Source organism: Apiospora kogelbergensis (genome assembly GCF_038363985.1).
Source record: "Apiospora kogelbergensis strain CBS 113332 chromosome Unknown utg000007l_segment0_segment0, whole genome shotgun sequence".
In the NCBI taxonomy this organism is placed as follows: Eukaryota; Fungi; Ascomycota; class Sordariomycetes; order Amphisphaeriales; family Apiosporaceae; genus Apiospora; species Apiospora kogelbergensis.
Window position 1 is genome coordinate 4,378,843 of NW_027117424.1, and position 12,886 is coordinate 4,391,728.

The 12,886-nt window shown below is 53.6% G+C and overlaps 5 protein-coding genes across 5 annotated transcripts; 1 reads left to right on the forward strand and 4 right to left on the reverse strand.

Moving 5' to 3' along the window:
- Positions 1–112: 112 nt before the first annotated feature.
- Positions 113–3,335, reverse strand: PG998_011858 (uncharacterized protein; the record flags this gene model as incomplete). The annotated part of the gene is made up of 4 exons (XM_066878674.1): positions 113–781; positions 868–2,311; positions 2,440–2,901; positions 2,944–3,335. 4 exons carry the CDS (start codon positions 3,333–3,335, stop codon positions 113–115), a joined length of 2,967 nt encoding a protein of 988 aa, XP_066727728.1.
- Positions 3,336–4,049: 714 nt separating this feature from the next.
- Positions 4,050–4,802, reverse strand: PG998_011859 (uncharacterized protein; the record flags this gene model as incomplete). Its single annotated transcript, XM_066878675.1, has 1 exon — positions 4,050–4,802. The coding sequence occupies one exon, from the start codon at positions 4,800–4,802 to the stop codon at positions 4,050–4,052; it is 753 nt and encodes a 250-aa protein (XP_066727729.1).
- Positions 4,803–6,506: 1,704 nt separating this feature from the next.
- Positions 6,507–9,421, forward strand: PG998_011860 (Six-hairpin glycosidase-like protein; the record flags this gene model as incomplete). The annotated part of the gene is made up of 8 exons (XM_066878676.1): positions 6,507–6,689; positions 6,751–6,815; positions 6,880–8,074; positions 8,166–8,320; positions 8,384–8,445; positions 8,562–9,068; positions 9,140–9,214; positions 9,315–9,421. The coding sequence occupies 8 exons, from the start codon at positions 6,507–6,509 to the stop codon at positions 9,419–9,421; spliced, it is 2,349 nt and encodes a 782-aa protein (XP_066727730.1).
- A 669-nt stretch (positions 9,422–10,090) lies between these two features.
- PG998_011861 (uncharacterized protein) lies at positions 10,091–10,776 on the reverse strand (the record flags this gene model as incomplete). The annotated part of the gene is made up of 2 exons (XM_066878677.1): positions 10,091–10,501; positions 10,528–10,776. The coding sequence occupies 2 exons, from the start codon at positions 10,774–10,776 to the stop codon at positions 10,091–10,093; spliced, it is 660 nt and encodes a 219-aa protein (XP_066727731.1).
- A 943-nt stretch (positions 10,777–11,719) lies between these two features.
- PG998_011862 (uncharacterized protein) lies at positions 11,720–12,624 on the reverse strand (the record flags this gene model as incomplete). Its single annotated transcript, XM_066878678.1, has 2 exons — positions 11,720–12,039; positions 12,117–12,624. 2 exons carry the CDS (start codon positions 12,622–12,624, stop codon positions 11,720–11,722), a joined length of 828 nt encoding a protein of 275 aa, XP_066727732.1.
- Between the last annotated feature and the right edge of the window lie 262 nt (positions 12,625–12,886).

The following is a 12,886-nucleotide window of genomic DNA, read 5'->3' on the forward strand; positions in this document are numbered from 1 at the left end:
CTAATACTCCCAAGTTGAAGGCTGACCATCTGTATCTACTTTCCTGGAAACGGAGCTTGTTCAAGTGCGTCAAAAGCGACGTGATTGTGTACGACATGAAAACAAGAACACACTAATATACATATATCGCATTTTGATACACCATTTGCTTCCTCGTATAGCACTTCCAACATGTCTTATTGGCGTGAACAAACACGGCATCGACTTTGCTGTGCAGGCACAACACTGAGAGGATAGCCAATCGTGCAATGGGACTACCGAAACACCTGACCACCGCAGGCCCGTCTATAACGTCAAGAACTTGATCCCAAGTCTCAATCGATAGTAGGTTTTCACCGTCGCTGCTATATTCTCCGTGATCCCCGCCCTCCCCGAGCTGCGCAAGATGTTCACACACGTCGTTGCGCGGAGCATCCTCCACCCACAGATTCTTATGGAGTAAAGCGCGGCAGATGTCGACATCAGCGACCCATTCGCCGGCATCGCGCACTGAGACGACCGCCTCAATGATGTTGACATCGGCGTCACGCTGGCCCACAGAATGGGACTCAACGAGCGGGGCCTTCCAGTCGGTGAAATTGAGATGCAACGATGTGCGGGCGAAGTGATCCAGGGGCGTGCCGTCGAAAGAAGTGGTCTCGACTCGCCAGGCGGCGGGGTTTAGCTCACGCACCATCAGGTTGGAAGGCGACGTTAATATGGAGAGCCCGGGCTTGCCTATGTTGCCGAGGATGCGCGTGAAGTTGTAATTGGGACACCCAGCTCCAGGGTCACGAAGAATCTGGTAGAATTCACATTTAGGGCACTGCTGAGTAGGTACTTACATCCATGGGCTAGGCGTGGAACATTGTAAACGAGACCACTTACTGCACTACGAACAAAGATCGAATCTCCACTGCTGAGACCAATTATGTTGTAATCGCCCTTCATGTTGTCGATGAAGTTGCTGCCAGTCTCCAAGTAGCCTATTAATGCTATTGCCGACCTCGGCTCGATAGAAAATGATGAGCGGGCTTGCCCCATTGTTGGCTTGCGGAAAATGGGAGGTTTGAATTCCTTTTCGACGATAGACCCCGATATCGTTGCTCCCCCAGCAGCTGGCTCGCGGTAGATTTTGCCAACGACGCCAAGAATCCTGAATAGACCATACGCATGATCTTCTTCCAGAACGGTTCTCAGGCGAGAACGATCGATGATGTCGTGCTCGAAACACCACAGAACGTCATCCAATGTAACCGTCGGTGGCTCACATGTTGTTTTCGGAAGCCATTTGCGATCCAAGTAAACCGCGACATGTTCGAATCTGGCCTGAGGAATAACCGATTTCGTAAACACCTCACAGTATTGGCCGAAGAACGGTTCGAACCTCTTTAGGCTCTGTCCGTAGAATGTTACCACGTTACTATAGCTATCGTAACACCATGGATAGGAAATGCTCTGCGTCGGCAGCACAACACCACCCGCCAGTGATGCTGAGCCCCAACTAGGCAGAGTGGTCCCCTCCTGTTTGGGCTTCAGGAACTCAACTTTTTCATTATGCAGCCTCCGCTCCCATTTCATGATATAATCAGCGCAGCCCTCCTCATATTTCCTCTTTGCGGCTTCTTGTATAGCTGTTGGCGGCTCCTGATCAGCCATTGAAGGGGAATGCCTTGAGCCTTGTGCTTCTTCGCTGACAAACAGCCCTTCAGTTACAGATTGAAGGCCTATACTTGTGCCGCTGTCATCGAAGCTCGGCTCTGGCTGACAAACAATACCCGGTACCTCGATCCAACGGTGGTATTTATTGCGACGACGGTTTTGAGAGGGAGAATTTCCATCATCCAAAGTATGGGGCAGTACTGTCGCAAACTGCAGATCCGTGATACCGGTTGGTAGATTGTCGAAGCAAACAATTACACTGTTGGTGTTATCAATCCCATTGACTCGGGAAGAAAGGCGTCTGAGCAGATCGATTTTGCAATCAGGGCCTTTCAGCACGGAGACAAGATATGCCACGTCCTGAAGTCCGAACAATCTCCTGGATCCAGTGAGGAAGTTTCGCAGGAAGTCAGGTCGGCGGCGCCCCAAGGACACTGCGAGGGCGGCCTCCTTATCTCCAGAAAGATATACGTGCAGAGGCTCATCTATGGCCAGTCGCCAGTCGCCGCTGGTCCCGTCCCGCCCTTCAGGGAGGCACTTATTTATCTCCTGTATGACCTTTATTGCCTTGTACACCTCGGCTCTGGGGATATCCCATCTCCTCAGCAAGCTCCCGATGCAAACCAGGAACAGCTCGTCTAAGGTCAGTCGTGATCCGTCAACTTCAAGCCTTTTAGTCCGTTTTACGGCCCGCCCATAGTGCATATGTTGGGAGAGGGATAATGACCAATATATTCCTTGGTTCTCCCAATGAGGTGGATCCGAGATACCCAGTGACAAAACACCCCCAGGCCGTACGAGGGGTCATCCATTGGTATGTTGATGGTACCGGTTGATCCGTTGAATACCAACATATCCGGGAAGATATGCCACGCTGACAGCCCCAATAGCACTGGTCCCTCCCGAACAGCGTGCGGCTTTCCGGATATCAGTCCTTCGGTAGCGCTGAGCGCAGATCTCCAGACATTGATAACATCTTTGAAAAGGGAGATATTCTGCTGATGAATCGCGATGCTCAGATTTTTAATAATCAGAAGAAACTGTTTGTATTGCCGCTGTCGTGAAGTGTCGGCCGTTTGTAGCCATGCCCTGGCACTGGCATCCCAATGGCCAAGATGGTCTCGAGTGATTTCTTGTCGCGCGGCTGAGGCCAGTGCCATCGGAACTTGCACTCCTTTCTCGATGTCGGACATGATTTCCATCTTTCTCTCAGATACTATTTCGGCCCAAAGGGAAATAGCCTCGGAATGTGTCAACATTCTGGCTATAATACAAGCCAGTAAGTGTACTGGAAGAGCGGACCTGTTAGATGTTGCTGCGGCCCAGATCGAGGTTGCATCTACGCCGCCAAACTCAGTTCGAATCCAGTTGTTGCGGCTTCCGCTAGCACTGTGTGACTCTGCCTCCAGTACTTCCTCCAAGATCTCTGATGCTCGGGTGCCGTAGGCCTTGATAAGGTTTGGCGTCTCCGGCCATATCCCTTGAAATAGAGCGCCGAGTCGGTTTGCCGTTACATGCGTGGGGCCATCCTCTGCCTCGCGAACGCGCTTCGGGGTGAGGAGTCTCCTAACTGTCTTGTACTCAGCCGGCGCCTCTACTTTCACTAGAGTGAAGTCGAAGTTAATGTTGGCGGCTGCCACGGTAAGCTCCTGAGATGCTTGGGCAAAGCCAGCCTGGATGCGGCCTATCGACATAATAGGCAACAGTAATGGAGAAGCGTGATTTGCGGTACTCCTGTCGGTATTGGTTCGATGCTGATGAGTCGCTGATGGAGAGGTATGAGAGTACTTGCCGCGAGCCGTGCGTCTAAGGAAAAAGAAAGAGATCTTTGAGAAACGCACACGAAAATTCGAGATTTATCCTGTCAGGCAGCAAGCAGGCTAGTCGGGCGACACAAGGAAGCGGGGTACACAACGAATAGTAGATACAGAACGAACTGCGCCTGCTCTTGACTGGCGCATAATCAGGCTGCCAATCAATCTGCCAGGAATGCACGGCAGCCTCATGCCCAATTTCGGAGGGGCCCAAACCCAGGTATTGCGGCAACACTCTCTTGACTACACATGAATGGTCGACACCCCCTTTACTCTGCCTTCGAAGAGGACGACCCTGTCGTAAACAATCACGATGAGGTAACCATCCTGCCCGATGCGCCATCAGAAATTGCCAGCAGATCAGCTATATGTCGACGTCTAACCCGGTGGATCGATGGCCATCTGGAGCCGGTAACCCTGGTGGATACAAAAGATCAACCAACCAACAACGCCTGCCAAGGTAAATGAAAAGGGGCGGACAAGAAAAGAGGTAATAGGTAGGTAGGCAGTCAAGTAGCAGGGAAAAAAGGCATTCAAAGAAATTGAAAGGAATCAAATTGTAAATTAGATGCCTTTTGCTAGCTCCATTCCAGATTAGTCGTCATCATCATCCTCGTCGCCCTCGTCCTCGTCCCCACTATCTTCCCCAGATTCCACCAGCGCGGCATCGAACGCCGTGGCCCCCGCCGCCGCCGCCACCGGCGCCCCGGCCCGGGCGGCCCAGTCCTCGAACTCGGGCCGCCGGGCGAGGGCGAGGTCGGCCTGAAACTCGCCGAAGCCGACGTTGTGGAACTCGAGCACGCCGGCCGAGCTGCCCGGTTCCCCCACGGCCTTGTCCGACAGGGCCCAGCCCATCTCGGCCGAGGCGGCGGTCCCGTCCAGGCCCAGCGCGGCGCCGAGGCAGCCCTCGCAAAGGAATGTGAAGGTCAGGAACGTGGCGTTGACCGAGGTGCCGGCGGCGATGGGCCGGACGGAGAAGTCGCCGACGACCTCGGGCGGGTTGTCGTCCTCGTTCTCAGCCTGCCGGAAGGACGAGACGACGCTGGTCCTATCCGACCATGCGGCCATGAGGAGAGGTCCCTCCATGTCGCCTGTCAGAGACCAGCCGCCCCATCCGGCGCCATCGTTGAGCGGAAATGACAGCTGGCCGATAAAGGAGTTGCTCGGGCTCGTCGAAAGTGCGATGCCAAAGCCGTAGTTTGTACGGGCTCCAAAGAATCGTTGTAGTACAATCCCTGTAGCAGGGTCAGTGAATTCGTTTGTGACACTTGTTTGGCCTTGGCCACCAGTCGAGAGGGCGAGCAGAGTTAACGTGACAGCGGGTATACGAGAATGGTTGGGTGCCATGATTTTTCCGTAGTAGAAAAGGATGAAGGGGATCTTTGTAGTTGGAGTTGTGATGCGAGGTATTTTCAGCTGTAGTATAAAAAGAGCGTTTCTTTTTGTTCTTCGGTTCAATGTGAAGGTTTATAAAAGAGCGTGGCGGTCATACTATAACCGATAAACTTTGTGGTTCGTGAGTAGCTCTCCATCATGTTATATACACACATACGGAGAAATTAGTCGATGACCATTTGAGGTATCGAACTCTTGCAGATGGGGGCTCATCACCCTAGCACATCTATTGTCTCGAGTCACAGTTTATTGATAAAACTCCAAGGTAGGAGAAGTGTCGCAACAGCCAGCATCTCGAGACGATTGAAGAGGATTCGCTTGGCACATAGATCGACAGGGAGATGATCAAGGGTCGCGTCAAGTTGCCAGGCAACGTGCGGAAGTAGAGGCAGGTTTATCCTAATTGACCAACTGGGATAAGAAACATGGAGTATTTGTGATGGGGTGATGTCGCAGTCCGGGGTTTGACAAGGATCCAGGATGTTGGCAAACAGAGCCGCATGCAGTTGATGTCAGTTCAAGCATTTGCCAAGCTGGGAAACATGCATCTTGAGACCTCGCACGTTCCAGCTGTACCACGTGTATAGAAGTAGACGCTGATGGCGGGACGGATCGTGTCGTGCTGGAAGGTAATTGCTGCCGTTGGACTGGGTGGCCAATTAATGCCCTGCCTCGAACGGTTTAGCCCGCATCAGTCATCACCCACACGTTCCCATCCGTGATGCAAGCTTGAAGCACTAAGCTAACAACATGGGTTATCCTTCGCGGTGCAGGGGAGTTATCTCGGTGGTGGTGGCTCAATTGTATTGCCATCCTTGTCCAGCGTCTTCAGTCGACGGGCTCGGCGCATTTAATGCCAATGGTCCGCTGGTCATCTGGGTTGAGTTGGTCGATTTGCCAAGTATAGAACATGAAGACCTTTTCATATAATAAAAAGTGATTTGAGCTAAACGATTATGGCGAGAGAGGCTTGCGCCTTAGATGAAGAATAGGTTGGCAGTCCCTGACATGTATGGGCTGTAGTACGATGTACTCCTAGGATAGAAGTACTGGCTTCGCGAGGAATATTTCTGAGTATTTTACTTTATTTAATATTTAGCGATGCTATGTAAAGCAGCCTAGATATAACCTAGCACGGAATCTCAACAACACTTTATAGAATTTCTAATTGCATGCCGCTAGATGCGATGCTTATGAGATATTGATCAATCGGTCACAGCGTCAAGAAAAGAAGCCGGACCGATAACCTATAGTTCGCGCCGTCCAAGTCTTAACTCATTTTAAAATGCTAGATCTGCGTCCGAAGCCGTTCTGGACTCCTTGTGAGCAACAACGACGAGCCGAGGCTCTATGGCTATGGTCCAGATGCTCTAGCACAACTCGGGCGGCAGCCGGGGGAAGGGGTGAAAAGTGGACATGGTCGAACGAGATGAATGAAAGGGGAAAGAGGTGAAGGAAGGATGGTCGGGTGTGAGAAGTTGAATTGATGTCGAATTAAACTGATGGATTGCGTGGGGCAACGGTACCGCATCCCGTAACGTCGGGTCCATTTACCCCGGGCTACCCCAGATTCTCCGTGGAGCAATGGCGATCCTTTGCCACTATAAAAAGCCCGCTGTGTCCACATTTCTGAATATACTGTAGCCGACAACCACAATGAAGCTGCATTATTTCTCTCTATTGTCGGCCAGCATTGGATTTGTCTCTGGTCGAATAGACCGAGAGGCCATTGTGTCCAAGTTCAATGTCGTTCGGACAAACCTGATAAACAATGAAACGACCCCTCTCCAGGTTGGGAATGGCGATTTTGCCTTCAATGTTGACAACACGGGAATGCAGGTACGTCGCACTGAGCAGAAACCGCAACTGACCTATTCAAGTCTTGCTGACTATCACGCAGACGTTTCTCCCTTTCAATACACTCTCGACCTGGGCTTGGCACAACGATTCGCTGCCAGCCAACGGGTACGTCATGAGTGGCAGAAACAGTAGTTTGGTAGATGCTGACTGGCTGAATTACGTTGATCAGAGAGGCCTTAGGAGACTACACAGGAGTTCCCATGTTGACTCACGGTCGAAACGTCTCCTACGAGATTCCGGATCCGAACCTGCCTGAAGTATCCCAGTGGATCATCAGCAATCCCAACCGCGTCAATCTGGGGCGCATTGGCCTGAAATTCAAAGGCCAGGCGTTGCCAGTTTTCCAGATCTCGGAGCCGCGACAGGAGCTCAACCTGTGGAACGGCTTCATCACGTCTAAGTTCAACGTAGACGGCGTGCCCGTAGAGGTCATCACACAGGGCGACCTCGAAACCGACTCCGTGGCCTTCGAGATCGAGTCGGACCTCCTCGGGTCGGGCGACCTCCAAGTCGAGCTCGACTTTCCCTACCCGCCCATCCACGGCACCGAGCACAAGTACGAGGTCTTCGCCGGCGTGTACGGCTTCCCACTCAACCACACGACGCAGCTCGTGGCTGGCGACGGCAAGGGCGGGGCGAATGGCTCGGTCGCGCACATCTACCACGAAATGCAAGAGACCCGATACTACGTCAACCTTCGGTGGGGGACTGGCGAGGCGCCCTCGTCGTCCCCTCTCCCGACGATTCGCCGCAACGAGCCCCCTGGATCCACTTCCAAGTCCGCGCACCAGTACACTATATCCCCAGGGGAAAAGGACCACACCGCTTCCTCTTCTCTTCCAGGAACCGCCAAGTCCTCGCTGTCATCCAAACTCTCCTTCACAGCGCACTTCGCCCCCTCCAAACACACACCCGCACCTCCCACCGAGATCCGCGCCCGCAGCTCGGCGGCCTGGGCCACGTACTGGAAGCAGGGCGGCTTCGTGGACGTGGTGACGGGCTCCACGAACGCGAACGCGACGGAGCTGCAGCGGCGCGTCGTCCTGAGCCAGTACCACGCACGCGTCAACAGCGCCGGCACGCGCCACCGCCAGCCGCCGCAGGAGAGCGGGCTCATGAACAACGGGTGGTACGGCAAGTTCCACATGGAGATGGTGGTCTGGCACTGCGCGCACTGGGCCACGTGGGGGCGGCAAGCCCTGTTCGACGGCGTGTTCCCGGGTGTGTACGAAACGTTCTTGGAGTCTTCGGTGGCGAGGGCTGGGCGCATGGGCTGGGCCGGGGCGCGGTGGCCGAAAATGACGGACCCCATCACCGGGACGAGCTCGCCGGGCGGGATCAATGGACTTCTTATGTGGCAACAGGTGAGCTCATTCAAAAGGGGTTGAGAGAGATGGGGAGAGAGCAAGAGAGTAAGTTCAGCTGACACATATGTCGGAATATTCACATGTCTAGCCCCATCCTATGTATCTAGCGATGCTAGCATACCAAGGCTCGCCCACTCAGAAGACGTTGGAACGCTGGGACCCGATCCTGACCGCGACTGCGGACTATATGGCGTCCTATGCATGGAAGAACGAATCGTCGGGATACTATGACCTGGGACCACCGTATGTTCTGCTCAGCTGAGAACAGTACCCTTTTGGGATACTATGACTAAGCAAGCATCATAGTGCGTACGGCGTTACCGAGAACACGCCACCGAAGGAGTCTCTGAATCTGGCATACGAGGCAAGTGAAAGTCTATTCTACCACTCATTGTCCTCTTACTATCTTCTAGCCTGATGATAAGATCTCACAATTTGGCCCCCCCTTGTGCTAAACAACCACCAATATCCCTCACACAGTTAGCCTACTGGCACTACGGCCTCCGTGTTGCACAGCACTGGAAAACCCTCCTGGGCCGTCCCGTTCCTAAAGCCTGGACTAGGGTCGCGGCACACTTAGCCCCTCTCCCTACGACAACCGACGCCAAGACCGGGCAGTCCTACTACGCCGTCTACGAGGGTCTCAACCACAGCTGGTGGAACGATACTAGCAACCGCGGAAAGAAGCTCACCAGCGACCCGCGTAGCTTGATCATGCTGCAGGGCATCTTGCCCGACCTCCCTCTCCTGATTGTGTCTTCCGGCGACAACACCACCACCAACAGCCCAGTGTCGCAGCATGGAGGAAGAGTTATAGTAGACTCCGAGACGGCCCGCGCCACGTCCGACAAGGTCTGGGAGATCTGGGGCGACGAGAACATTCGGGGATGGGGCCGGCCGGTGCTGGCCATGAACGCGGCGAGGATCGGTAGGCCCGATAGGGCCATATACCACCTTACGGCATTTGACTACTGGGATTTTGATGATGCCGGTAAGTACATAAAGGGAAAACCTCCCAAAACGCCGCGATTTTGTTTTCTAATCGTTGATTTCTCAAAACAGGGTTCGCGGTTCGCGGTGGTGATGGTGGAACGCCGCCTCCTTTCTTGCCTGGTAATGCTGGTCTCCTGTTGGCGGGTAAGTCAATCAAACGTTACCGTGGTCGTCTGTTTTCTTGGGTATAGTACGGAATTACGAGAGGAGACAATGGCACGCGCTAATCAATTCGGCTATCCAGTTGGCTACATGGCGGCTGGTTGGGTAGGGTCTGAAGGCGATGCCCCTGGATTTCCCAAAGATGGGAGCTGGATCGTCAAGCATGAAGGGATGCTCAAGGGACTGTGAATAATCTGTTTCGGGATGGCCTTTCTCCGGAATGACAGATGTTTGCATTCAACTGGGGTCCTCTTTGCAGTAACTGTACGACCCTCTTCATGAAATACATATTTTTCACTCTTAGGCTCCTTATAGCGATAAAATGTATTTAGCATACCCAGTAATACGAACAGATACGTTTGATGGCAATATACACTTTTGGCCGACCTCCTATAACAGGGGCGCTCGACCACAGGATAGTAGCCAAACCCGGGAGGTACGACATTCGTTTTCTCGATTACGATTGAAAATCCGTCAGTACAGGGCTAAAGTAGCTTGCGTGCTGTTCCTGCGGCGATGTGACATTATCGGGCACCCTCGATACGTACGTGGCGCGGTGCATGATCCGCCATGCCCTGCCTGTGTCTAGATCCAGGCGTTCTGAAGTCGAAAGAATCCAGCTACGTGTAAGTGAGATCACTTCCAGCAAACACCATGGTTGGGGTATTTAGCTAACATGTTGTGATTAATACGATATTGAATTTTAAATAAAGGGCTGGTAGCCTGTTATATCATCTCTCAATCCCCGTTCACACCGGGTATGTATGGCGCTCGGTAGTTGTAGGGCGGAGCTGCCGTGTAGTACTTATCATAGGTCAAGAGGACAAAACCTGGGTCTCTCCCGGCCTGGTTACTTGGTCAGCAAGGGTTGTCGTTGAGACCATCGTTAGGGAGGTTGCCGGCGTGGGTAAACGCTACCGTAAACTCGGGCCGGTGGTCGACCGTGATGGCCGCAAAGGTCGTCTTGATCACCTTGGAGGCCACGGGTTGGTTGGGGGCCATCGACTTGGAGGCGGGCGGCGCCGCGATGACCCGGCGGAGCAGCTCCTGGCCGGTCAAGCCTATAAGGGCCGGCCTCAGGCACTGCGGCCTCCACGTGCTACCCGCCCCCGTGTTATCCGCGGCAGGGAGCCAGCGTATCAACTGGCCGCGCGTGTCGATGCCGCCGTAGACCATGGCCGGATCGGCGGCGTTGAGGAGGTACGCGGGTGGGTACTCATCTCGTTGACAATTTTCGAGGTTGGCCGTAGTCCAGCCACTGCCGCCGTGCTGGATCTTCCATATATCTGTGTCACGTCCGCCATCTCGATGCGAGGTGGTCGCCGCTTCGGGGGGCAGGTAAGCGTGGCCCACTGCGGGTTGACGCGGATGGCCGAAGAGTAATGGTAGCATGTCTGCGTAAAGGCGTCTGCGCACGTGCCTGTGACCTGGGTCGCTCTCGCGTTCGGCGCGTAGATGAGGGTCGTGATGACCATCTCCGTCACTATCGTCTCGTCTTTATCACACGACTGATTGGCCGCCTTGTCCACCATCATGTGCGACATCGAGCGTGTCTTGTGTCTCGGCGCCGTCCACGGCGCAGGCGGGGGCGACTTTGAGGCTGGCCCGGAAGAAATCGGGATTTGGCCTTGTAGATGTGCTGCCATCAGAATTGGCGGTCACGGCTGAAGGAGAGTCCAATGCGCACGCGCATGAAAATATCCGACTCCGGGTCCTGGAGAGGCTGAGAGATGAAGAACTGCAGGAGCAGAGGCTGTTGGCAGCGGCCGAGACGGCGGACGGAGAAGTAGGGAATTCAAAAAGCACATTTGCATAGTCAGTGCAAGGTAAGGGGTAGTCATGTTGATCGGGGCGGTATGTGTCTATGTCTGTAATGGACAAAGGGTCGTCCAGAGCGGTGGTGGGTTCGACATCTTGCGTGCCATTCAGGTCGATGGCAGCATACGCGAAGCCCAATTCCCATGTTAGGAAGAAAAAGATAGTGTGTCTCTTCAGGCTATATCATCTATTTGCACTCTACATGCAATAAAGCGAGATCAACGATAGTACCTTGGATACTCCTGCGTATCACGACCCCCAGGGCTATAAGACATATATAGAATGTATATTTTCCTCTCAAGCGCCCAATGCGTATAAGAAAACCAACTGCCAAAGGCTCAGAAAAGACAACGAGTATCCCTCGCAATCTCACCAGTACTTACAGGCATAACGAAAGTCCAGACTATCAACTTGGCAGCGCCCGCCCTAAATGCAGGTTCGCGGATCTTAATTGATTAGACCTAGCTTGTGTAAGTCTAGGTCTTCCACCCCCTGTCAACATGTGCTGCGCCGTTCTTTCAACCCCCGTCCCGTGCCTTTCTTGTGCATGTACAGCCGAGGTCGGTTTAAGCTTGCTAGTGACACCCCAAGAAAAAAAAACCTCTATTTGTGTCAATTATCTCGAGTTGCTCCTGCCTGACTAGGTTGTGCGCATGGCTGAGAGTTGTTTCAATCCACGTAGTCCTCTTCCTGTCCACATCGGATAGATTCCGGAAAGTCCTCGCGCATTGCTTTTCTCACAGCTCGTAGACAGTCCTCCTTCCGATAGGTGGCCAGGTCCGGCCAACCATGCTGGCGATAGATGTCCTGGACGGCCTTGATCACCGCCCTGTTGTCATCAGCCATTGTGAAAACCTCTTGAACGTTGTGCGGACCGAGGGGTACAAAGTTCAGGTCTTCAAACTGGCGGCGAATGATGGCAAAGAAGTCGGTGACGGACCAGGCCGGGTATTCGCTACGCCACTCCACTTCGTTTTCGGGTGCCCATTCTTCCGGGAAATCGAGTCGTGTCGGCGGAGGCGTGTAATAAGCGGACAAGATTTGAATTTCACCCCAGCACTCGTACCAGTGTATGATGCCCCGCGCGGTATCCAACAAAAGTTCTTACGATATCGCCCGGCGCTATAGACCAGACCAATGACATCGGGCGGGATTCTATCCTCGTCCATGAGCTCCATCGGTTCGGAGATGTAGCGGAGGTTGTTGCCGTTCCAACCATCAAACCGCCTACTCGAAGATGAGCATGGCGTTGCTTTTGGTGCAAGCTCCGACCAATTGATGACGTCGCTCCGGGGGGCCACTGATGGCCATAGTCCGACCTTCCCCTCTGGGCCTTTTGGGCATAGGTATGGAAGGCGGCGAAGAAGCTCAATCACCTCGTCTGTCTTCCCCATGCATCGCAGGTTATCCATATGGGGCCATCCCCCTTCAGGCGGTTCCAAGATGTCCGACTCGTCCATGTACATCTTGGATAGGAAGGTGTAGAATTGGCGTACAGCCGAGATGGTCTCATCCCGCGAGTAATGGATGTTGTGGATCCCCGCAAAATCGTAGACGTCTGGGAGCTGACACATGATGCGCGGGCAGCAGATGGTACTTGATGCGGTTGTCGGGATTGAGGTTGTGCTGGGAGTTGAGTCTCGACAGTTCCAACTTATATTAAGGGATTCGCGAGAAGGGGAGTCTGCTGCCTATTTGCTGCCTGAAGTGGATGAGACGAGCATTGGCGTCCTGCTGTAGTTGAGGCAGGGGTAATCTGCGGTCCGACTTGATAGTGTAATATTACCTATGGGCCCGATATACTGGTACCCAATCGGAAGGGTCCCGCCCGCGCGG